Source organism: Bombyx mori, chromosome 2 (genome assembly GCF_030269925.1).
Source record: "Bombyx mori chromosome 2, ASM3026992v2".
NCBI lineage: Eukaryota > Metazoa > Arthropoda > Insecta > Lepidoptera > Bombycidae > Bombyx > Bombyx mori.
Genome location: NC_085108.1, coordinates 6424791 through 6450272, shown reverse-complemented (window position 1 = coordinate 6450272; position 25482 = coordinate 6424791). Strand labels below are relative to the sequence as shown.

Below are 25482 nucleotides of genomic sequence, written 5' to 3'. Positions count from 1 at the left end.
AGCTCATCCACCCACCTACGCAATAAAAAATAATCTGTATTATAATCATTAAAAATTATTAAGTTTTTTTACGCTTCGTTCATGGAATCTTCTTCGTAATCTTGCTTTTTCTCTGTCATTCTCTTTTCCCTTTCCTACCCTCATTCTCTCTCACATCTTAACGATTCGTTGCACACATATTTCATACGTTCCATCCTTACTAATCTATATACCTACTAGCTGACCCGGCAAACATTGTTTTGCCATATATAAGATTTCTAGGGAATTTCTAGTGTAGAAAAAAAAACTAACTTATTGTAAGTGTGTAAGGATGTGGTAAATGAGTGAAAGAGGTATGTAGTGCTGTGGACGATGAGGGAATATATAATAAAAATAACAAAACCTCATTCAGTCACATAATACCTCATTATAACAAAACAAAAAGTCCAAATAAAAAAAATTTGTTAGAGGTGGACAACCCTAATCACTTAGGGGTATGAAAAATAGATAGTAGCCGATTCTCAGGCTTACTGAATATGCATAAAAATTTCATGAGAATCGGTCAAGCGGTTTCGGAGGAGTATGGGAACGAACATTGTGACACGAGAATTTTATATATTAGATATAAAAATAAATTGCTGTCCGTTAGTCTCGCTTTAGCGAATTTTAACCCGAGAACGGCTGGACCGATTTGGCTAATTTTGGTCTTGAATTATTTGTGGAAGTCCAGAGAAGGTTTAAAAGGTAGATAAATATGAAAATGCTCGGAATTAAATAAAAATAACAATTTTGCTTTTCCTTTGACCCCATCAGACGAATTCCTTTTGTTGGTTTTAAGTTTATTTTATACAAGAGCCTAAACTCTTGTATAGTTTAGGTCTTTTATTTATCAATTGAAGCATTTGAAGTCTGCCGGGTCAGCTAGTCACACATATATTTCTATATTAACACAGTGTTAAGCAATCATCACTGTACCTCAGGGCGCGTACAAAAAAACACAGACCAATTAATTATTGCATTTATTTAATAATACCCATCGTTAAAAAATATTTATAAATACATCATCACATATTTAAGACACGCTATATCTAATATTAGGCTTTATACATATATTTGTATATACATTATTTACAATTTGACTAATCGAAAATAGAAACATCTCTTTGAGACCACAATTCACTAATAAGAAGCACACTAAATTCGTTATGTATTCCACTAATGGAGCTTTTAGGTATCTCAAGCACCGGTCATCGTTCTCGTCGAACCCGTCGCTTGAGACGAAGGGCTCGACGAGTGAATTAACCCACAGACACAGCCCACTGAGTTTTCTCGCCGGATCTTCTCAGTGGGTCGCGTTTCCGATCCGGTGGTAGATTCTGCGAAGCACGGCTCTTGCTAGGGCCAGTATTATCAACACTACGGTTTGAGCCCCGTGAGCTTACTCGTTAGGGCGAAGCTGAAATAGCCTCTCAAGGCTATCCAGCATAGGTAGGATGAAAAAAAAAGTTACGTAATATTTGAATATTTTATAATGCCATTCGCTTACGCTTAATAAGTCTGTGGTGTAAAATTTGGCGCGTAATAGAGAAAACTTGTTGTAATATGTCGTCTAGATTCTTATATTTTTCTGGTATTAGTTTTAGCGAAGTAATATAGTAGTATAGTATAGTAATGTAGTAGGAAATAAACCAATAGTCGGTTACTTGTGGTGAACTTGTTTTTCGTTAGCACGCAATGTATCGAAAACCTGCTCGAGCCACGAAGAATGATTTCCATTGCGTGTTTCGTTTTTTTTTTTTTTCATACATGATATTAAACGCTAGCATATCAGGAAGGACTAGCTATGAACTACCTTCATTTTTGGAAACGTGCCATAGTAAATTTACAGAACTCTAAGTGTAAGGTAGTTTTTTTTTTTTATGACCAAAATTCAATGCCAACTTGGGATTTTGTTTTGTGTTGTTGTTAACACATATGTGTAATGGGGATAAGTCTAGATTGAGAATGCGTGTTACAAATAATAATAAATCAACGGTGTTGTTAGATTTTTTGACGTGATTATGTCTTATAAATCAATGAACATCAGCTGCACGCACGTAAAAGTGTCACGTTCCACCTGAGCGTGCAAGCGAGAGCGCAGAAAAAACGATAGAGAGGCACGATCGGCCCGAGCGTTGGCTTGTGACACGTTTATCTTCTCGCGTGACGTCAGAGCTAGCAGTCCGAATAGTTCTGCTACTGACGTTATCCAGACCACCAATTTTTTTTATAGCAACCTTTCTGCTTTAGGCTCTCGGCTTTCTGCTGCTAATTGTTAAGTCCATAGCTATTGCAACATTACCGCCGCCATCCCTGTCTAGCGCCATAGACAAGCAAGACTGTGCCACAACCGGACAATTCACTTGCGACTACCCTAACTTTTGTTGAAATTATATATGAAATCGGCGTGCTCTTCTCTGATACCGATTTGCGTTAGCTGAGTCTTTGAGGCGAGGAATAAAGATTCTCCGTCCATTCCGTCTGTCTAGTGCCATAGACAAGCAAGACTGTGCCACGACCGGACAAGTCACTTGCGACTACCCTAGCTTTTGTTGAAATAATATATGAAATCGGCGTGCTCTTCTCTGATACCGATTTGCGTTAGCTGAGTCTTGGAGGCGACGAATAAAGATTCTCCGTCCATTCCGTCTGTCTAGTGCCATAGACAAGCAAGACTGTGCCACGACCGGACAAGTCACTTGCAACTACCCTAAATTTTGTTGAAATCATATATGAAATCGGCGTGCTCTTCTCTGATACCGATTTGCGTTAGCTGAGTCTTTGAGGCGAGGAATAAAGATTCCCCGTCCATTCCGTCTCTCTAGCGCCATAGACAAGCAAGACTGTTCCACGACCGAACAAGTCACTTGCGACTACCCTAACTTTTTATGAAATCACATATGAAATCGGCGTGCTCTTCTCTGATACCGATTTGGGTCAATTGAGTCTTTGAGGCGAGGAATAAAGATTCGCCATCCATTTCATGCTCCTGTAATATCGATATAGTATCGTCCCATTTGTGTTTCGATAAATGCTCCGATAGTTGGTGTACCTGGAAAAGGTTTTGTTTCATTTTGCGGGTAGTCAAAGAACGTTAGGTTCGCCTATCGTTTGCCGGGATAAGACTGTAGGTATTTTTGGAGTTGGAAGGGTTTTGATGAAGGGAATTAAGAATTGGTTAGGATGTAGCCAAATTGAGGTGTCTAACGAAAGATCTGCTGAATCTACCAATTTGCTTCTCTGACGGAAACAAACATAATGAATCCATGCGAAGAGACAATTATTTTTATTTTTTATTTTTATTGCTTAGACGGGTGGACGAGCTCACAGCCTACCTGGTGTTGAGTGGTTACCGGAGCCCACAGAATTCTACAACGAGATATGAGTTCTAAGGTCTCACTTGTAACAGTACAACGGTTGCCCCACCCTTCAAACTGAACCGCATTATTGTTTCACGGCAGAAATAGGCAGGGTAGTGTTGTACCTACTCGTGCGGACTCCCAAGACGTCCTACCACCAGTAAACCAGTGTGTCGTGTATTAAGCGAAATGTCGCTTAAATTATTTAGCCTTTGGATATCTGGTGTATGGTGGGTACCCTGAGATAATATGAGTTCTAAGGACTCAGTATAGTTACAACGGCTGCCGCACCCTTACAAACCAAAACGCGCTACTGCTTCACGGCAGAATTAGGCAGGGTGGTGGTACCTACCCGCGCGGACACAAGAGGTCCTACCACACTACAGAGGTCACAAGAGGTCCTACCACCAGTAAAGAGTGAAGATATTATTGGTGGTTACCGTTGCCCATGGACGTCAGCAATGCCAGGGGCAGAGCCAAGCCGCTGCCTACCGCTTAATACTCTCCCACAAGCCTCGTTCGAAGAAGGACATGTCTTAGCGCTCAGGAAACACCGTGGAGGGGAGCTCATTCCATAGCATATATGAGTCGTCTATCATCAAGGTGGCAATCTGTGCATTTGGACAAAAAAATGTTATTGATATGTCAATACAGATTGATTTGAATATAATTGTCTCCTTCAAAGAATACGGTTCAAAACCTGCATTAAATAAAGGTTAATACTTAACCTGTTATTTATCTAAGATGTCGTTCAGAAGAGTTTTGTGACTGCCAATGGAATACAAAGTCAATAATTCGTTTTTCTGATTTACCAATAATTGTCCAAAAGTCACATTGCCGGCTTTGATAATAGTCGACTCATATATATGATTTACTTTAGGATATTTACCGTCCACGATTTCACTGTGGTCTGTTGGAGGGCCTCGAATGGGTTATCTGAAATACAAAACAAATAAAAACTTATTTGTCGTACTGTCAACGACAGTGCCAATGACAGGGCCTATGTGAATTATTTTTATGTAGCAGCGACAGAAAATATGGATCCTTGGGCGAAGGACTAGTTAAATGGAAACGATAAATGTTTGATCGTTTTTAAATCATGAAGCTAAATGCCTGATAAAGTTCATGATGTCGTATGTGGGTAATAATTTTTTAATTACTTTTCTTAGTTCATCCTTTAACTGACCCCAAATGACGTCACACGTAATGAAGTAGCCAAAATACATAGGAGAACAGTACCAATCGCTCCAGTGATCATAATGTATTTATTAATACAGAGTGCATAAGTAACAGTCTTTCCCGAAAATGAGGGTAGGTATACTTTAAAAACAACGGTCTGAAGCTAAGTGATTGTTAATATGGAAAACTTTAAGCTACACACTAAATGTATGTGTTGTATTTGTGCTTTTTGTATTGGACGCAATGGAATACAAACTGACGTGAGATACCGGCGTGTTACATTGCTGGCTCACGTTTGTACTGACCTATCTTGTTCTATCTAAAAAACACATGTGGCACTCGGAGACCGCCGCGGTTAAGCTATTGAATAGCATTTTTTATCAACTTATGCAATTATAATTAGACAATAATAATTTAATATTAAAACAATAATAAAATGAGACCACGCTATATTTCTATGCATTAACAAAAGCAAAACATTAACTGTCCCCTTCACACTCATAAGCTAGACCGCGCGAGAGAGAGATGGGCAGACTTTTCATGATGCGCATGCAGTGTGATGTCACGCCACGCGCTTATTTACAGACACTACACAAGCGCAACGTGTGAATGTTTGAACGCGAGCTACATGGTAGTGTTAGGTTTTATTTTCGTTACGGAATTTCTTGATTCGGTCGCCGCGCTCAAAGTCCGCGATAAAATCTATGCAATAGCTCTTAACAAAGCATTAATTTTACCTTTTTTCGTTTCTAAATCCTTTTCGTTTTCACAGTCTTCGGGGGTTTCTGGTTTCCTGTTCACGTGCATGTGGTAGTACGGCAGCAGCGGAATGTCTCCGGGTACATGATGAACTGGTTCGCTCTTGATTATCGCGATGTTATCGACTAGGCCATTAGGAGCTATCGTGCAAGGGTAGACCTTTCTCTCCTTTAACGGTTTCCTGATCTAGAACGCGAGACCTTCGCTGGTATAGTAGACGAAAATAAGAAGAGAAACAACAAAAATAAACTGGATCGCTTTTAACGGGACATAATCCTAAAGAAATTCGTTTTTAATACGCTTTTATTAGCTTCAGACGTAGGTATGTATGTAACGGAATCTTTGAACATGATTTTGAGCCCCTACAAAACGTCGGATTAGCTCGAAATTTGGTATACTTATTGAGGACCGATGACAATTCAACATAAAAAATATATATGAAAAAATTGAAATTCAACTAAAAAATAGAAAGTTAATTTTAATAAATTTGAATTAAAAATAGTGTAAGAAAAAAATGATTTTTTTGATAATTGCAAATGTTCACGATTGACTTCCACGGTGAAGGAATAACATCGTGTTATAAAAATCAAACCCGCAAAATTATAATTTGCGTAAATACTGGTGGTAGGACCTCTTGTGAGTCCGCGCGGGTAGGTACCACCACCCTGCCTATTTCTGCCGTGAAGCAGTAATGCGTTTCGGTTTTAAGGGTGGGGTAGCCGTTGTAACTATACTGAGACCTTAGAACTTATATCTCAAAGTGGGTGGCGCATTTACATTTTAGATGTCTATGGGCTCCAGTAACCACTTAATACTAGTTGGGCTGTGAGCTCGTCCAACACTCTAAGCAATAAAAAAAAAATGAGTGTCACCTTAAACTAGAGGTACTCACCGGGAATGCCATATTGGACTCTTGTATTACGTAGCCATCTAAGACGTGGGTCAGTATCCGTTGTCCACTTTCCAATTCACGTTTCATCTCGATCTTGTCCCTGACGAGAGCTTTCACGTCTTTATCCAGCTGAAAGTCCTGGTATTTCTCCCGTTTTATCCTGAATTGCGCGTTGATATCGCCTTCCTCTGTTTTGACTTCAACTTTTTTGATTTCGTCAGATGCTTCAGAGTTCTTATCGCTGTTCGCAATGACCACTGGTGGCTTGTTCCTTTTCTTCTTAGCTTCGGGTGTTGCCGGTATTTTGAAGTTGTTCTTAGGTGGATCCTCTTCTTTTATCGGAGCCGGGTTCCGTGGAATCTCCTCTAAATTGTCAGGTCTAGATTCTTTCTCGATGACTTGCGGAGGCTCTTTATCGTTCAAAAGTCTGCCTCTCGCTTGCGTGAAGACTGTGTTTCGGATTAGTTTATCGTTTTCCGTTTGATTAGCTGACGCTGTATTGGCGTCTGGTGTTTGGAGTCTGGTATCTTGGGGCGCATTGTCATTTGGCTTAGCTATTGGAGTGTTTTTATTAAGTACTGCGTTTGGATTTGTTACGTTTTTACTCGGGATACTAACGTTGTTGGGGTGGGAAATCGCTTTTGCGGTAATGCTGCTCTGTTTTGTTGGATTTTCGTTTATCGTTGCCGGATTTAAGGCAGTTTTCTTGGGTATATCGTCTGGAGATTCAGCTTTTCTTTTTCTGTTTATTTGCGTACCCGTAGTTGCAGTCAATGTTTTAGTGACCGGTACAATGTGGGCTGTGACACTTGATGTCCCGCTGATATTTGGTCGCGTGTTTGGCAAGTGGTTTGTCGGTTGTGTCAGAGCGCCGATGTTGGGTAAGTTGTGTCTATATGGCGTCCTCGGTTGGATTGGTCTGAACGTGAAATTTCCGTTTCGGACATTTGAAATGACTGGATTGATATTGGTTAGGACGTTAGTTGGGGGGTTTTGCGTTGTGTTTGGTGTTGGTCTCGGGCTTTGCGTTATATTGGCCGATGTTGGCGTCACCGTCCGCTGTACATTATTTAGCTGTATTTGTCGTTGTGGCACATGAGTTTGTATGTATGTTTGACCTATATGTTGGCTGTTTGGAGTGTTTTGAGGAATCAAAATTTGTTGGCGTATGCTGTGCTGGGGAATCGATGTCCTTACATTCATATACACGGGTCGTTGCATTTCCAATGTCTGGGGTGAGTTAGTTTGATGATTGATTGGCTGGTTGTTTGACATGATCTGTCTGTTAGGAACATGGTTGGGTATTTGATTGTAATTCGTCATCTGTATCTGTTGGTCGTGTTGGATATTGGCACTGATGTTGGGGAAGCCCTGTAGCATGTTAGCTTGGACATTTTGTATTTGTATTGGCCTCGTCTCTTGGGGGTTCTGGGCCAACATTTGTTGTTGTATTTGGTAGGCCTGTTGCGGCATCTGGCAGTTTTGGATGTAAAGGCTTTGGTCCATGCTTTGTTGGATATTGGGCACCATGTTGGACGGCATGTGCTGGACGTACATAACTTGGGTGTGTTGGGCGTTTTTGATCCATGGCGGTGGGTTATGTTGGTTCAAGTAGATTGTTTGGTTTGGTTGTATTTGATCCCCTGGAATACAGATTTTTCATATTTCACATTGTTCAATCAAATATTACTTATCAATGATTGTTGATATTAATATAAATCTCGTTCTTTTTTTTTTTTTTTTTTTTATTGCCCTTGTAGGCAGACGAGCATACGGCCCACCTGATGGTGAGTGGTTACCGTCGCCCATGGACTTCAGCAATGCCAGGGGCAGAGCCAAGCCGCTGCCTACCGTTTAATACTCTCCACAAGCCTCGTTTGAAGAAGGACATGTCATAGCGCTCGGGAAACACCGTGGAGGGGAGCTCATTCCATAGCCGGATGGTACGTGGCAAAAAAGACCTCTGGAAACGCACTGTGGATGACCGCAGTGGCTCCAGGTAGTATGGATGAACTCTACTCCGGTGGCGGGCGGTGCGATGGTAAAAACGAGATGCCGGTATCATCTCGAACAATTCCTCAGAGCACTCCCCATGGAACATACGGTACAAAATACAGAGGGAACCGAAGTCCCTCCGCAGACCCAGAGGCTCCAAACGATCCGTGAGAATGGTATTATCGACAATCCGAACGGCAATTCCAGAAATTGTGTTGCGAGCAAAATGGGTTTACTAACAAAACAGTTGTTCCTAAGTCGGTACTGTTGCTCATGGACAACAGCAATGTAAGATACAGTCACACAACTACTAAGGCTTTTCTTTTTTCGAAGCTCCTTCAATTAGATCATTCTACTTTCGTAACGCGACCAAAACACTACGATGAGGATTACCTACTAATGAGGACTACGATGCCATTTACCAGATTATCGAAAGTTGCAAAACATTAATCTAAATGGCGTTTATTATGACAAATTCAAGGTACATTAATAGATATTTTTATTTTGGTCAGGAGGAAATCGCCGGACTTCCGCCCTCCACTGGGGATAGAGGGCGGAGCATGTCAGAGTCGAACTGACTAAAACCTCCTGTCGCTCAACAACCAACGTCCAAACCTCGCATGAGACAGAACTCATGAAGAGGCAAAGGGGGAAAAGTGAAGCGTTTAGTGCGGAGCACATCTCTCCCATCACCCTCCCCCTTACATTAATAGATGTGAGAATTCCTTGGTTTTTTTGTGAATCATACAGTGATATAGTAAATGCAGTAAATGTCAATAAAACTATACCTACCTCAAATCCACTTAGTTAAGGGCGATTTAGAAAGAAACTAAAGTTAAGGGTCGAATTGGGTATTAATAGTATGTAGTATCAACACTTACCGGGTTTCACAAGGATTTGAGTTTCATAAACAACTTGTACCGGGCATAAAACCATCTGCTGGGCCATCCCCTGTTGATTCCTGCATTAAATACTTTTATTAATACTAGCACAATACTCATATCTCCAAATATTACCTAATACCAAATATTAATAATAGATATATTTAGGGTTGTCATCCTTTTCTTTCCTATCCATTCTAGTGGCCTCGAGGGGTCAGATTCGCCGAACGATAGGAGAGCTCACGGAGCTCTAACCTGGTGACGTTGCTTACACTAGCCAGGACTATACTAATACTGGCTAGATCAGAGCAGTGCTTCGCAGAATCTACCAATGGATTGGAAACGCGACCCACTGAGAAGATCCGGCGTGAAACTGAGTGGGCTGTGTCTGTGGGTTGATTTACTCATCGAGCCCTTCGTCGAGCGATGAGTTTGACGAGGAGGTGACCGGATTGTTATCAAAACTGCGTCACAGTGGTAACTGACTTCATACCTACATCATATCGAGCAAGATCGAGGGAGTTCTGATCTATGCAGTAATTCCTTGAGAAATACTCAAAAAATATTGTAATAAATAATCAGATACTAATGTGTTTTATTTTTAAGTAACTAACATACATTATGAGTAATACTAACAAAATGTATGGTTTTGTACTAAAATAAAGATAAAAATTTAAGAAATTGTTGTGTACTTAAGTAACCTCAATATGGGTAATGAGCTAATCTATTAACATTACATTGACACGATCAATGGCCAGGGTCTACGTACTTGTGGCTAGTATTTTCGATACTAGTATATAACAGGTAGTGTTTAGCGACTAGTATTTTAGATATTAGTAACAGGTATTAACTATACTTATATAATATATTCACTCACCCGATCTGATCTTGGTGACATTGTTGTTGCATCTGTAAAGCGTACGTGACCTGATTAGCGTTTGCGAATTTAGATCTTTGGTGGATCGAGTGGTTTAAATTTAATTAATTTATTGAGAGCACGACCTCAACGAACTCCAGCGAACGATAAGAATATAATGATGATATTTTAATTGAATTTCGCTGCATTGAATGTAACAGTAGGAATCAGCTGATTATCGGGTCAACGAACTTTGCGGGACACAATTTTGCCGGTCAACTACCGCCGCTTAGGTTCACGAAACTTGAACATACATGATATGAATATATATACATATATATATGCATGTAATGATATGTTTTTTTAATACGCTTTTATTAGCTTCAGACTTATGTATGTTTGTAACGGAATCTTTGAACATGATTTTGACCCCCTTCAAAACGTCGGATTAACTCGAATTTTTTATACTTATTAAGGACCGATGACAATTCAATGTTTAAAAAAAAATTGAAAAAATTTAAATTCAACTAAAAAATGAAAAATAAATAATAGTTTCAAAATAAAACTAAAAATGGTGTGCATGGTGTCAGTAGTTATAAATATTTTATGAACAGATATGATTAGAAGGGTTATTTTGATAATAACCTGAAAAGCACCCCACGCTTTTTTACAATAAAATCATTTTTTCTTACACTATTTTTAATTCAAATTTATTAAAATTTATTTTCTATTTTTTAGTTGGATTTTCTATAAAAGCGTGTTTTGTTAGTTTTTTTAAACTATCATTTATTTACATAACAAAGCAATTAAATAATATAATACTATTTTCAATGTATTTGAAAGAAATCTTGAATTCGCGAATTCCAAAACCGCACTGTACCCACGGTAAGCGAATCGAGAGAAATATAAAAAAAAATCTGTCTAAGGTCCACGCGCTGATTCGAATCTACCATGTACACAATCACTAACTCTATTTCTCCAATCCACTATGCCATGTCACACACATCGAGAAACTAAAATTCGCAAAAAGAACACATTTAAATTCGAAAAAAGAACACATTTAAAATGAAATGTCAAAGTGATAGGTTGTCAAAAAAAAAAAAAAACGAAAAAAATAATAATCGCAAAGCACTTTTTTGAATCCATTCAAACTGAATTATTATACACCACAGAAACGAAAGACATAAGTCACAAATCTTTAAAACATAATCACATCCAATGTCACTGTCTATAAAGACTAATTTTCCTTGAACAACAACAATGGAGAGTCGAATTTTTTTTTGTCACATAAAATTCTTTGCGAAATCTTTTGAAGCGAATATTCAACAAAAGGACCGCCATAAAGCTTCGACGCCACCCCTGCGGACTTCATAAATCAAACGAAACCCGTAATATAAATTGTTAGTGAACGCTTCAAACTAATTTCATCTCTAACTTTCTAACAATAAGTGTGGAAATTCCTTGATAATGTTGTCAACCATTTAAGAGACGGTAAATGCAGTAAATGCGAAGAAAAATATACCTTATATACATTCAGGTAAGGGTGATTTAGATAGTAAATAAAGTTAGGGACCGGATTAGTGTAATAATACGCACAGGCAGACATTTTTGTTTTTTGTTTTTTTTTTGTGTTGCTTAGGGATGCACTATATATCGATGCTTTAAAATTAAATTTTATTTTTTTCGAAAATAGTAAACCTACTAAAGTAGTCACCTAGTATGCTGTAATGATTACTGGAGACTATAATTATTATTTTCATCAACATCATCATCATCATCGGCCCCCAGTTGCCCACTGCTTGATATTATATTACTTTTCCAATTTACGCCACTGAACCCAGTCTTCAGCCTTACTTATATCCGGAAACCATGGACATCATCATATAAAATTTTAATTTGAGACATCTGTAATGCATTAACTATGAACCATTTTAACTTTATTTGATTCTTGGTTGAGAGGAACTGTCCACAAGTTAAGAAGAAGACTAAGTAAGAACTTAAGTTCCCGTCAACCAAATCAAAGGTCTCTTTTATCTATCTGTCTTATATATCCTTCGGCCCACAGACGTCCACTGCTGGACATTAGCCTCCCAATCCTCGCCACAACGACTAGTTCTACGCTGTCTGCATCCAGAAGACACTCACAACATTCAACAGGTCTTCGGTCACAGATCAGGTCAGCTTTTACCAGCATTCAACCCAACTGTCATAATTTCTTTTTAATTAGTCGAATCGCCGGTGTTTAAATATCTCAATTAATCTATATATCTAATAAATCTTGTATATCTCATGCGTATATGAGTCGACTATTATCAAAGGCGGCAATCTGACTTTTGGACAATGATTGGTAAATCAGAAAAACGAATTATTGACTTTGTATTCCATTGGCAGTCACAAAACTCTTCGGAACGACATCTTAGATAAATAACAGGTTAACTATTAACCTTTATTTAATGCAGGTTTTGAACCGTATTCTTTGAAGGAGACGATTATATTCAAATAAATCTGTATTGACATATCAATAAAAATTTTTTGTCCAAATGTACAGATTGCCGCCTTTGATAATAGACGACTCATATATCGTCGGTATATCTCATGCGCAGCTACGAATCTTTTTGCATTTGACATTTGTATGCACTGAGATATGCAGTGAATTCAGTTGTAGTTGTCAACGGTCATTAACCCATTAACATGGAGGGCATGACGGATTTGCAGTAGTAATAGGAATCCAACAATTTTACCTTGATAATTAATGGAGTTTCCAATAGGCCGTTACCGAACAAGACAGTCATTTAATAGATACGAGTCTTGCTTTGAATGAGATGAGTATCTGAGTTAGGTTTCAGCCGTCTAAAAAGCTTTCAGCAGATAATGACAATTGAAACAATATCACCTTATATTGTGCACCATTCTTAGTTGAAACCTTTGTCTTGGATCGAGCTATTGAAATTAGCTCAATTGAATAGTATAATAAATCGAAATTGGAATCCGCATCGCCATCATAATACCTAACACTACAGATAATAGAGGAACATATTATATACATATTATTATATACTTTGTTATAAGGTCATTGTAGACACACAGCCCACAGTCGCTTATGAAAGTCAGCAATGACAGGGACATTGCCTACCCTTGAGTAGTCTACGCCAACCTCGTTTGAAAATCATGTCCTAGACCTCGGGAAGTGAATAGTCTTTGCTTATAATCGACACTATTTTGACATTATTAATGACATAGGCGATGGTTAAATTTAAGTGTTGCTAGCCTACCAGTTTTCTAGAAAAAAGAAAAATAACTGCGTTTTGTGTACACAAAATATTAACGAAAATATTTAACAATTTCAATTATAATAAATAATCATGCTTTCAAAAAGTATCGACTATCGATACCCGGTGATTTATTAAAGCGCAGCACTAAGTTAAATATAGGGCGCTGCGGGGGAATGTCGGACCCCACCGCGATCCATTCTTAAGTGCAAGCGAGACAAATATACACAACGGCCATATTGTTAGAAAGAGACAAAACATCTCAACTATTATAGACATTTATTTTAGTAATAAGAAATAAGAATCATGGCTGTAATAGTCGACATGAAGAAGGGCACCCCTTTTCTTGAGGGGAGGAGGGGGATATTTAGGGTTGAAGTTGCACACAAGTCAAGCGGATAATTAGTCACATAACCTGTCATTAAATGGCGGTCGTAACTTATGTCTTCAGTTACGTGTAATAAAATTTGAATATGGCGACACGAGAATTAGATTTTATACAAACACGTAAACTCTTAATAGCCCACACAAAAATAAAATATGTATAAAACAAAAAAATAATAAATAGATAGTAACAGAAAAAACATCGGATTGCGTTAATAGCAGCGGAAATGACAACCAAATGGAAACGTTGGTCGAATTCGAAATTCGAATATACGTGACGTCACAGCACGATCCAACTCTTTAAGTCGTTTCAGTGTAACAGCGCCATTAGAACTCAAATCAGCTGTTCCCACAGCACGCCGGCATTAAACCACATTAATCCACGAAGTATAACGAATATAAAACAGTCAAACGTCTTACCATAACGTTGTCGTGTACGCGAACGTCAAAAAAACTCGAGAATCACATCGGAACTTGTCCACACGGGCAGCCAAAGACGCCTTTCGATTCACAATGGCCGAACGAATAGCACAAAAGAGACGACGTATTTCGACCGTCCTTCTACCACTGAACCTAAAACGGGACTCGCGATCGCTTCGTTCCAACACAAACGCGCCGCAGACGTATCGATTTTGCGTGATTTTAACGCGCTTGGTACAAGCCACGACCAACCAATAGTGTGTGAGTGGATAACAACGCAGCGCATTGGACGGGACGCGTTTCGAAATTCAAACACGTTCTATGACCCCGTTATCCTCGAGCTAGACGAGCGCTCGCGATAAACCGCCAAACCTCTCGCTCTGCCGTCGCACGAAATCTCATTAGCAAGAAAGAGACAGATTTTAGAACACTTTTCAAACTCGTAAACGAAATCTGTACAGGAAGTGTGGTTATTAATAACTTGTAAACAATAATGTGCTTTGATTGAAAGCGTTAGAGGATATATTTGTGTGTTTGTTGTTTTTAACATGATGTCATTCGATCGCAAACAACTATGGCTTACATTTTTACGATTAAAATTCAATTTGGGCCTATTTTTGTTGTTGTTTATCACTGCATATGTCAACTTTTGCCTCTTCATATAGAATATTTTATGTAAATATTGAATGATAAGGATATATTATTTTGTTGTTTGCCATTGTTTAGTGTTTTCATAGTTTGTTTGAGTCATTGTCCGTCGGATAATCTATGTTTCTACTTAATCGATGCAAAAAATTTATTTAAGTTTTAAGAATTCAATTTTAATGTAACATTATGGTTATGTTCGGAGGTTTTTGGGTTAAATGCTCTTTTAATTGGTGACAAATGAACATAAAAGCGATTTTGTATCTTTGATATTAGTTTAAGAATCAACGTAGGTAAGTTTGTGATAGTTTGAAAAGAGTTTTGTTTTGGCAATAATATCGCCAGAGTCGAGTTTGTTATAATCTTCCGTTATAAAAAGCATACATTTTATCAGGGACGTCTTAAACTAGGATGGGGCCCTTGGCACACAAGAATTTGAGGCCTTTTTGGGAAGTAAAAAAGCGAATTATAATAACATTTTTTACGGAGTCTGACCATTTATTATAGGTAATCAAATACAGTATGATATAATATGTCATTAATGATATTAGAATGCTGCTGGTTTTTTGGTTACGATTTCGATAACGGTTTCTTTCGGGATTTCTGTTGAGCAAAATCTTCTATTATAGGCATAGTATATGCCTTGTGTAATGTGCCCGACAAAAATGTTTTGAGAATAAGCGTGTGAGAGAAATTGTCGGTCTTTCGGGGCCCCCTGAGAATGGGGGCCCTGGGCACGGGCCCCGTGTGCCGTTATAGTAAAGACGGTATTGCATTTTATGTGAAATGAAAAATGAAATGGTGCGAAATGTGGATGGAGTTAATTATTTAAAAACTGTGCTTAATCGTAATATAAATTGGGATGAAAATAAATGAAGCGAGATAAGATGGATTGGAATAAAGTCTCAGTAAAATGGTAGTTGTTTACTGAGAGTTCAATGAACTTTTTGGCGGAACCTGAGTCTGGTGGCTTTTTGTCATTTCTATTCATTTTTTACACCTGTGCACTTTCACAGACGCTAAACATTTAGTAAACTATTCTCACTACGCATTTAAATCTGCAGAAATACTAAGTTATCAAATTGAAAAATTCAAACAACTTCGCTTCGGGTGTTCCCGCCAAAAATCTCTTTTTTTTTACTGTTACCTCACTGCCAGTAACTTATTCTGGGGCTATTCTGGTTTCATCCTAACTGGCGAAAGAGTCCTTGGGGTTCAGCCTGGCCCTAGCAAGAGCAGTGCTTTGCTCAATCTACCATGGGATCGGAATAGCGACCCGCTGACAAGATCAGGCAAAAAACACAGCGGGCTATGAAGGTCTCCAAAACAAATGAAAAAAAAAAAAAAAAAAAATGTATGTACTGTATTAATTTGGTGTCAAAATTCCGGTACGGAGTTTTTGGCGGGAACGCGAGGAATGAAGTTGTGTGATTTGTTTTATTTTGTCTATTTAGTGTTTGTTCAGATTTAAATGTGTAATAACGGTGGTTTATTAACTGTTTAATATCCTGTGAAAGTGCACAAATGCGGGAAAATGAAACAAAGCCGCTGGACCTTACTTTTCGGGATCCTCCAAAAAGTCCACTGATAGAATCTTATTAAATGACCACCATTTTACTGAGATTATATTTCATCCCATTCATCTCATTTCATTTAATTTTATCCCAGTCGATTAATGTCTCAAATTAATCATCTTCATTTCATTTCACTCCATAATATCATTTTTCATATAAATATGAATATAAATTAAAATAAGACATGACTTAAAGGTCTTAGCTACCAGGTCATAAAATCCCTGAAAATAAAAATTCCGGTACAATAAAAAAAAAACTTTAAATCTTTCAAAATAAGCAAAACCATTTGTGATGTTTGAAAGGTTGTGGAAATAAAACGCATCGAAAAAGAAAAAAAAAATCTCAATACATATTTTTGGCGCCATTTTCCTGTAGTCATTTGAAGTGATACCTATATAAGTAACTAGTAATTTTTAATACGCTTTTATTAGCTTCATACGTATATTAGTATGTACCTATATGTATGAGTGTGTTTTTTTAAAAAATTATAAATTTGGCACTAAGGCTGACACATAATTATTACACATGAAAAAAAAAAAATTCTTTAGTTCCGGTAAATATTAAAATCGGCTATATTATTTTAAATCTCCAAGGAAATAAACTGATTAAATCATTTTGATTGTTAATTTTACGAAGAGTGCCAAAATTATTATAATAATTCATAAATAATGAATGAATTGAATTTCTTGAGTTATCAATTAAACAGAAAATTATTAATTACAGAATTCATTACCAAGAGCAATCCTGATAACAAAAAAAAAATTCTTTTTACTTTCAAAATTTTGCCGCCTTAAAAATTTGTCGCCCTGGGCACTTACCCCGACTGCCCTTAGTGTAAATCCACCATTGCCTATTGGAGTCCGTTGGACGGGTTGACTTTTCGAAAGCTCGTCGGAGCCTCGTTTATCGGACCTTTAAGCCGCATGAGGCAGCTTTAGGAAAGCCCGGGCGAGGCTCTGTAAAGCATCAACCGCGAAAGACTATATAGCTAATCTATATTAATTGTATATAAATCTACAGTGGTTTTTACGGATGTTCCGTTATAACTACTGAACCATGCATCCAATTGACTTCAAACTTGGTATCCATGTAGAAAATACATGTACTTAATGGATAGGCTAATGTTTATATGAGTGTTGGACTCCCTACACCAGTTGCGGGGGCGTTAATGATGAGAATCTTTGTGGGGGTGAGAAATAATAATGTTAATTTTAAATGCCCAGCGAAGCGGACGAGTACGGCTATCACATATAAAGCTTGCCTATTTGATTTCGATCAAACGATTCGATTTCTTCATAGTGGAAGTGGACGTGAATTAAGTATTTGGATTCCGATCTCACTCCTGAAGGTTTCTGGTGGGCAGTGAGATAATTCAACATCACCACCGCATTGTATATGACGGTTGCCGTCTTTTTGTTTATATGTGCCATCTTTTATTTATTTATTGCTTAGATGTGTGGACGAGCTCACAGCCCACCTGGTGTTAAGTGATTACTGGAGCCCATAGACATCTACAACGCAAATGCCGCCACCCCACCTTCAGATATGATTTCTAAGATCTCAGAATATTTACAACGGCTGCTTCACCCTTCAAACCGAAACGCATTACATAGATACCAAGTTTCAAGTCAATTGGATGCATGGTCGTCTGAAGTCGTCGTGGCCTAAACGATAAGACGTCCGGTGCATTCGTGTTGAGCGATGCACCGGTGTTCGAATCCCGCAGGCGGGTACCAATTTTTCTAATGAAATACGTACTCAACAAATGTTCACGATTGACTTCCACGGTGAAGGAATAACATCGTGTAATAAAAATCAAACCCGCAAAATGATAATACGCGTAATCACTGGTGGTAGGACCTCTTGGGAGTCCGCACGGGTAGGTACCACCACCCCGCCCATTTCCGCCGTGAAGCAGTAATGCGTTTCGGTTCGAAGGATGGGGTAGCCGTTGTAACTATACTGAGACCTTAGAACTTATATCTCGAGGTGGGTGGCGCATTTACGTTGTAGATGTCTATGGGCTCCAGTAACCACTTAACATCAGGTGAGCTGTGAGCTCGTCCATCCATCTAAGCAATAAAAAAATAAAATAAAAAGAGACTCCTGTGATGTTGCATAAATTTCTTTTAAACCAAAAATAATAGTTTTTCATCCCTCGATTTTCTCCCCTCAATATGTATCGTTTTAATATCGGAAGAGGCTTGTTACGTGGGCCTTTATCTTGAGGCTAAGATACCCCTTACCGCATCATACACCAATGCGTCTTAAGCAATGGACCGGTCTTAAGTAACAGACGGTAGTATTTTCAGATATTTGATTCGGTTTTCGCGCGACGCGGAGACAAAGCGGCCGTCTGGTGTAGTGGTAAGTGACATGGTCACTACACAAGGGGGTCGCGGGTTCGAATCCCGCCAACGGAAGGTATTTGTATGATAAATATAAATGTCTTTTCCAGGGTTATGGATGTATCTTAAATATATGTATGTGTATAATAAAAATCTTACATTTATTTCCGTTATCTGGTACCTGTAACACAAGTTCTTTACGAACTTATCACGGGACCAGTTAACGTGGCGTGATTGTTAGTAAATATTTATTATTATTTATTTATTTAATTAAAACCACTCTGATATCTTGGATCTCGTGTATTGTCATTATCATTGTACTCGTAAGTAGGTATTATTCATGCCGATCGATGAGAAATTTGCGGCCACGTAAAACTTCAAAGTATTCTAATTATTGAAAAAAAAACCATTAGATTAAACCGGGAATTTAAATTGGTGTCTTATTAAAGTTATTGTAGTTTTTTTTTTTATATAGGTAGGTATTTTTTTTTTTTATTGCTTTCTATAGGCAGACGAGCTTACGGCTCATCTGATGGGAAATGATAACCGTCGCCCATAGACATCCAAACTACATCAGTGACTCAGATGCGCTGCCTATCCTGGCCTGGATGGGCAGCCTTATGTATGTTACACCGGCTATCCTGTCCTTCAGACCGGAACACAGTATTACTGTTTTGCGGCAGAAATAGACAGGACGGTGGTACCAACCCGGGCGGGCTTCTATACAGAACCCTACCACCTAATTAACCTTGTATTAATGAGAGCATCATGTTATTTCGGATCCTCCCGATCCACTAACGGTGCATTTAGGTACTTCAAGCACCGGTCACCGTTCTCGTCGAACCCGTCGCTTGCGACTAAGGGCTCGACGAGTAAATTAACCCACAGACACAGCCCACTGAGTTTCTTGCCGGATCTTCTCAGTGACGATTCCGATCCGGTGGTAGATTCAGCGAAGCACTGCTTTTGCTAGGGCCAGTGTTAGCAAATTCTTCTTGGCCGTGTATTTCGCCTACACGTTCGGTGAAGCTTTTTTCCTACGAGGTCCCCGCGTCTAGGGGGCGCGCGGCGTATGTGGGACTCAACGATCTGCAAGGTGTTGGGAGCAGACCGCGGGCGCAAGGAATTTTAGGGCCCTACTGCACTAAACGACTCCCCTGAACTCTTACACCTGACGTCCCATCTCCGTCCGGGGTCAAAACCCGGTCAGAGTAGGGGGGTTCCCGCGGTCAACACTACAACCAGACACGCGGCGCCACCCCGAGGACGCCCGACCAACGGGTCGTCGAGGCGATAGTCGACGACCAACGACGTCGGTCTCCGCGGTACGGCGGTCCTACCAGTCCGCCCGGGCGATGCCGCTGGTGTTCCGGGATACACCGCCGACCGGGTTGCTCTTCCACAGTATGTTCGGCGACGACAGCGACGACGCAGCTAGCTTAACCCCTAGAACCTCCTGGCAGGGGGTAGGCAAAAGAAAAAAACCACGAAACCTAAAGTATTCAAAACGTAAAACTTATACCTAATTTTATTTATCGTGAGAACGTCATTAGGATGCTTCGCGCGTTTGTTTTGTCTGGTTTTTGCTTATGGTTTATGGCCAAAATGACATCTGAATCTTTAGTAATAAGGCACGCTAAGTTGAAATCGTAAGAAATGGAACAGCCGGCGCGTGGATAGGCTTTCCACGTGGACCGGAGATCGACTGAAGGCTTCTAAAAATAAATAATAGATTAAAAAAACTAACAAAGTATGCTTTTATACAAAATCCAACTAAAAACTAGAAAAAGCGTGAGGTGCAGGGTATCAGTAGTTAATATTTTATGAACAGATATAAGTAGAAGGGTTATTTTGATAATACCCTGAAAAACAACCCACGCTTTTTTTCACAATAAAACCTTTTTTTTCTTACACTGTTTTTAATTCAAATTTATTAAAATGTATTTTTAATTTTTTTGGTGAGTTTCAATTTTTTCAATATTTTTTTTAATATTGTATTGTCGTCGGTTCTTAATAAGTATACCAAATTTCGAGTCAATCTGACGTTTTGAAGGGGGTCAAAATCATGTTCAAAGATTCCGTTACAAACATACATACGTCTGAAGCTAATAAAAGCGTATTAATAATGTATGGTCGTATCTAGCGAATCCCGCAGACGGATACCAATTATTCTAATGAAATACGACGGGTGGACGAGCTCACAGCCCACCTGGTATTAAGTGGTTACTGGAGCTCATAGACATCTACAACGTAAATGCGCCACCCACCTTGTGATATAAGTTGTAAGGTCTCAGTATAGTTACAACGGCTACCCCACCCTTCAAACCAAACCGCATTACTGCTTCACGGCAGAAATAGGCGGGGCGGTGGTACCTACCCGCGCGGACTCACAAGAGGTCCTACCACCAGTAATTACACAAATTATAATTTTGCAGGTTTCATTTTTATTACACGATGTTATTCCTTCACCGTGGAAGTCAATCGTGACCATTTGTTGAGTACGTATTTCATTAGAAAAATTGGTACCCGCCTGAGATTCGAACACCGGTGCATCGCTTCAATACGAATGCACCGGACGTCTTATCTTTTAGGCCACGACGACTTCAAATGTTGTGTGTGTGTTGATATCTATGGGCTCCAGTAACCATTTAGTACCAGGTGGGCTGTGAGTTCGTCCACCCATATAAGGAACTAGGTTTAGCCCGCGACTTCGTCCGCGTGGAATAGTTAGTTTGGCATAACGCTAAATTTTACCCGCCTCTTCATTTACGTAGTATATCGTCTTTCTTAAAAACACCTTCACAAATAATGCTTTATTTTAGAACAAATTTGTTTAACATAAAAAACGTTATAGAGAGCCAACCTTAACATATAGACATATGCTGTCGCGGACTTTTTTTTAGATCTTTTAAAGGGGAACAATTCTCTGATACATTATTTCAGAGAAACTTTAACAGTTTCCGCAGCGCACGCAGCGGAAGCTCTCAAAAGGGAAAAAAAACCCGATTTTGAAACATTCTTTATTGGTGCTCCGCTTGCATTGGTCTTAGCGTGATGTTATATAGCATATAGCTTTCCTCGATAAACGGGCTATCTAACATTGAAAATTTTTTTCAAATCGGACCAGTAGTTCCTGAGATTAGCACGTTCAAACAAACAAACTTTTCAGCTTTATAATATTAGGATAGATTAAAAAAAAGATTGGTAGATGATGCCTTCCCAAACTTCACAGCGGATGGCACAACTGCTCTACCCCAGAAATATCTAGACGGTATTGCGATGATATAATATAGGTACGATGTTAAAATGCGTTGTTGTTTATGATTTAAATTCTCAAATTGACTCCTAATGTTCCTATGATAAAACATGCGTCAGTTTTTACGATGATATCCATCAATGATTTGTTGATTTTATACGGAGACGCGAGAGGTTAAAGAAAATAAGTTCCTCATAGATGCACAGTATTGTACACACATATTTGGACCGTTTATTTTGAAAGTGGTGTAAGTCCATTTTCTTTTGTTTCGAGAAAATTAAAGGTTACTATATTTGGTGATTTAAAAATACAGGCAAATCATATGAGGTCTGGCTATGCCACCTACCTCTGTCAATTGGACTTAAACCACTTTTATAATAGATGATTATGCAATTTCATTTACCGACCGATTTTAAGTTGTACAAAACATGGGATTTTTTTGAGAAATTAAACACGGACTAGTTATATATAAAAAAATTACATTAAATTAAGCATGAATTACGTGATAGCTAATTTTTCTCAAAAATGGACTTACACCACTTTCAAAATGAACGGTCCATTTCATGTATTTTTTGTTTATTCTTATTTTAATTGGAAATCAAACGAGTTTTTTTTTTTATAAATGAAATCATATAATTTATTAACATTTAAAATCTTTTGCAGTCAAGGCATTTAAATAGTTGTATTAAAAAAAAGAAAAATGCTTAAAATATTATTATCCTAATCGTGAGCCTTAGGTTTCATTTTTGGCGGTTTAATAATATTCCCTATGCTTTTCCTTCTCATCAGCATGGACTTCTTTTTGGCGGGAGTTTGCGCGTCTTTGGACGATTTTGTTTTTTTTCTTTTCGGCGCGTCCGCGGCCTCTCCGGCCGCCATTTTGTCTTTCGACGATTTTTTCGTGTTCGCTTTCGTGATTTTCAATTGATTCTCATCTGTCTTCTTGCTTCTCGGTTTCACAATTTTCTCTTTGGGAAGAACCGGCTTCTGTTTGTTATCCTCGGGGATCGGTTTATTTTTTTCTGTTTCTTTTTTCTTTTTATTGGCGTTCTTTTTTTCTTTCACTGCTTTTTCGTTTTCATTCTGCATTAGTGGGGTCTGCTTCTTCTTTTCTTTGATGGGAGCCAGTTTGAACGAGCCAGTGGCTCCAACGCCTTTCGTCTGTACGATAGCGCCGTCAATTACGCCGTTCTTAATTTGCTTCTTAATTAGATAATTAATTTTGTCGGCGTCAACTCTGTATTTTTCGGTGATGTATTTCTTGATGGCGTATAATGAAACGCCTTTTCTGGTCTTCAGTTCGCCGAGAGCCTCGTGAATCATGTCTTTTGTTCTTTTCTTCTCGATCAAGACTTCGGCGGTTTGGATGGTTTGTTTTTTCTTCATTGCTGTCGCTTTAGGCAAAGGCGTTTCAGATTCAGCGTCCGATTCGTCAGACTCCATTACGATTTTGTGAAAGTTTTTTCGCTACGGTAGCCGCTAAGTAAGCGCGTTTGGTTACTTTAAAGAGATCATTGCGTGCGGAGTACCCTCATTCCGAAGATATTAGTCTGATGGCGGGTAGGTCTAGAAGTTGTTTTGAAACACCAAGTTGAAACTATTGGTCGCCCAGTAATCGACATTTGACTATAATTATGATTGAAATTATAAGTTAGAAAATTATTATGGTTCTATTGTTAAAGACTATTAGGTATGCTTCTATTATATAATCATAGATTTAGTCAAGATTACACTATAGACAAATAATATTAAAGATCACAGACTTACAATAAACAAAAGAGAATAATTATGTGCTTGTGTTATCTTTTTATTATTAATTTAATGTATTTTTATGCAAACCTAATTATTTTTATTATAATTGATTTCTGGAAAACATATTTAATTTTGTTAGTGACCGTGTAATATGTATAAAAAATATGGATTCGTAAATAAAATGGAAAAAAGGAACAGTAGGTAATAAGTCTAAATAGGGGCGCTAAAAATGTATGGTGCCACGGACGCCAGTTAAGATCGCTACGCCACTTCATCTACAATCACCTCAGCATCGCCTCTGGTTGTCCAGACAATGCCTCAGACATTAACTCCGTCAATGCTTACAAATACATAAAGTGTATGCAAATAAACAAACCCTCAAACACATAGATTTATTTTATTTATGTGTGCAATTGTGTATATAGTCTGATATATTATGTATTAGTGTTTTTTATTTTTATTATTGTTAAATTTTTTTTATTGCTTAGATGGGTGGACGAGCTCACAGCCTACCTGATGTTAAGTGGTTACTGGAGCCCATCGACATCTACAACGTAAATGCGCCACCCACCTTGAGATATAAGTTGTAAGGTCTCAGTATAGTTACAACGGCTGCCCCACCCTTCAAACCGAAACGCATTACTGCTTCACGGCAGAAATAGGCAGGGCGGTGGTACCTACCCGCGCGAACTCACAAGAAGTCCTACTACCAGTAATTACGCAAATTATAATTTTGTGGGTTTCACTTTTATTACACGATCTTATTCGTTCACCGTGGAAGTCAATCGTGAACATTTGTTGAGTACGTATTTCATTAGATAAAATTGGTACCCGCCTGCGGGATTCGAACACCGGTGCATCGCTCAACACGAATGCACCGGACGTCTTATCCTTTAGGCCACGACGACTTCAATTGTGTATTGTATCAATAAGTAAATTATTTAAAATTAATTAGATTGTACTCTTCTATCCACTCATGCAAAGCTTTCCTTCTTTAAGAACGGTTAACTGGTAGATAACTCAATTGTTGAGTTAAGCTCGCCATTTTGTATATCTTATCGCAATTACTCTATTATATTAACTGTCTGTACTATAAAGAATAAATTGTAGGTATGTGAATAAACAAACCTTTTTTTTGTTTTTGTTTTAATCAATTTTAGTTTTCTTGTTGTTAATACTGTTTGACGTATCCATGACACTGTCATTGACAGCCTAGTCGGTGCGCGCGACCGGATCTATACGGATCGCCATCGATATGCAAAAAAATCTTTATGTCAATTAGTTATTAGGTTATCTTTTCAATGTGAATCGACGTCACCTGCCCCACCCTCCGAAATGGAAGGAATTCTTGATAAGCAAATAAAAATATAAGAAGGATGCTGGTTCCAGGTCGCGTGGGGACTACAATCCACCTTACAGTTAGTGAATCCTATGATAATTATCTACGCGATCACAGACTTAATTGAAGAATAGGTAGGTATAGGTATAATTAAATTTAATAAAAATTTCAATATGTTATTTTTTACTGGTGGTAGGACCTCTTGTGAGTCCGCGCGGGTAGGTACGACCGCCCTGCCTATTTTTGCTGTGAAGCAGTAATGCGTTTCGGTTTGAAGGGCGGGGCAGCCGTTGTAACTATACTGAGACCTTACAACTTATATCTCAAGGTGGGTGGCGGCATATTTACGTTGCAGATTTCTATGTGCTCCGGTATCCACTTAACACCAGGTGGGCTGTGAGCTCGTCCACCCATATAAGCAATTAAAAAAAAACTGTAGTGCGATCTAGCGTTGGCTTCGTGTCTCCATCCCGACTGGATTTTGTGACGGCTCTCTGAACGTATTTATAGAAAAAATAGTCGCGCAACGATTAAGTTTTATGACTACCCGCGTTTA

General features: G+C 38.6%; 2 protein-coding genes across 2 annotated transcripts; both read right to left on the bottom strand.

The window, feature by feature from the left end:
- Positions 1-983: 983 nt before the first annotated feature.
- On the bottom strand, positions 984-14325 carry LOC101736380 (uncharacterized). The gene is made up of 7 exons (XM_012696442.4): positions 14013-14325; positions 9961-9992; positions 9084-9163; positions 6208-7850; positions 5294-5501; positions 4267-4313; positions 984-3070 (listed from the first exon to the last, which is right to left on the bottom strand). Exons 1-7 carry the CDS (start codon positions 14013-14015, stop codon positions 2897-2899), a joined length of 2187 nt encoding a protein of 728 aa, XP_012551896.1. The 5' UTR covers positions 14016-14325; the 3' UTR covers positions 984-2896.
- An 8003-nt stretch (positions 14326-22328) lies between these two features.
- Positions 22329-23279, bottom strand: LOC692942 (histone H1; the record flags this gene model as incomplete). The annotated part of the gene is given in 1 exon segment (NM_001046782.1): positions 22329-23279. A coding segment is annotated over 1 exon segment (723 nt). The 3' UTR covers positions 22329-22555.
- Between the last annotated feature and the right edge of the window lie 2203 nt (positions 23280-25482).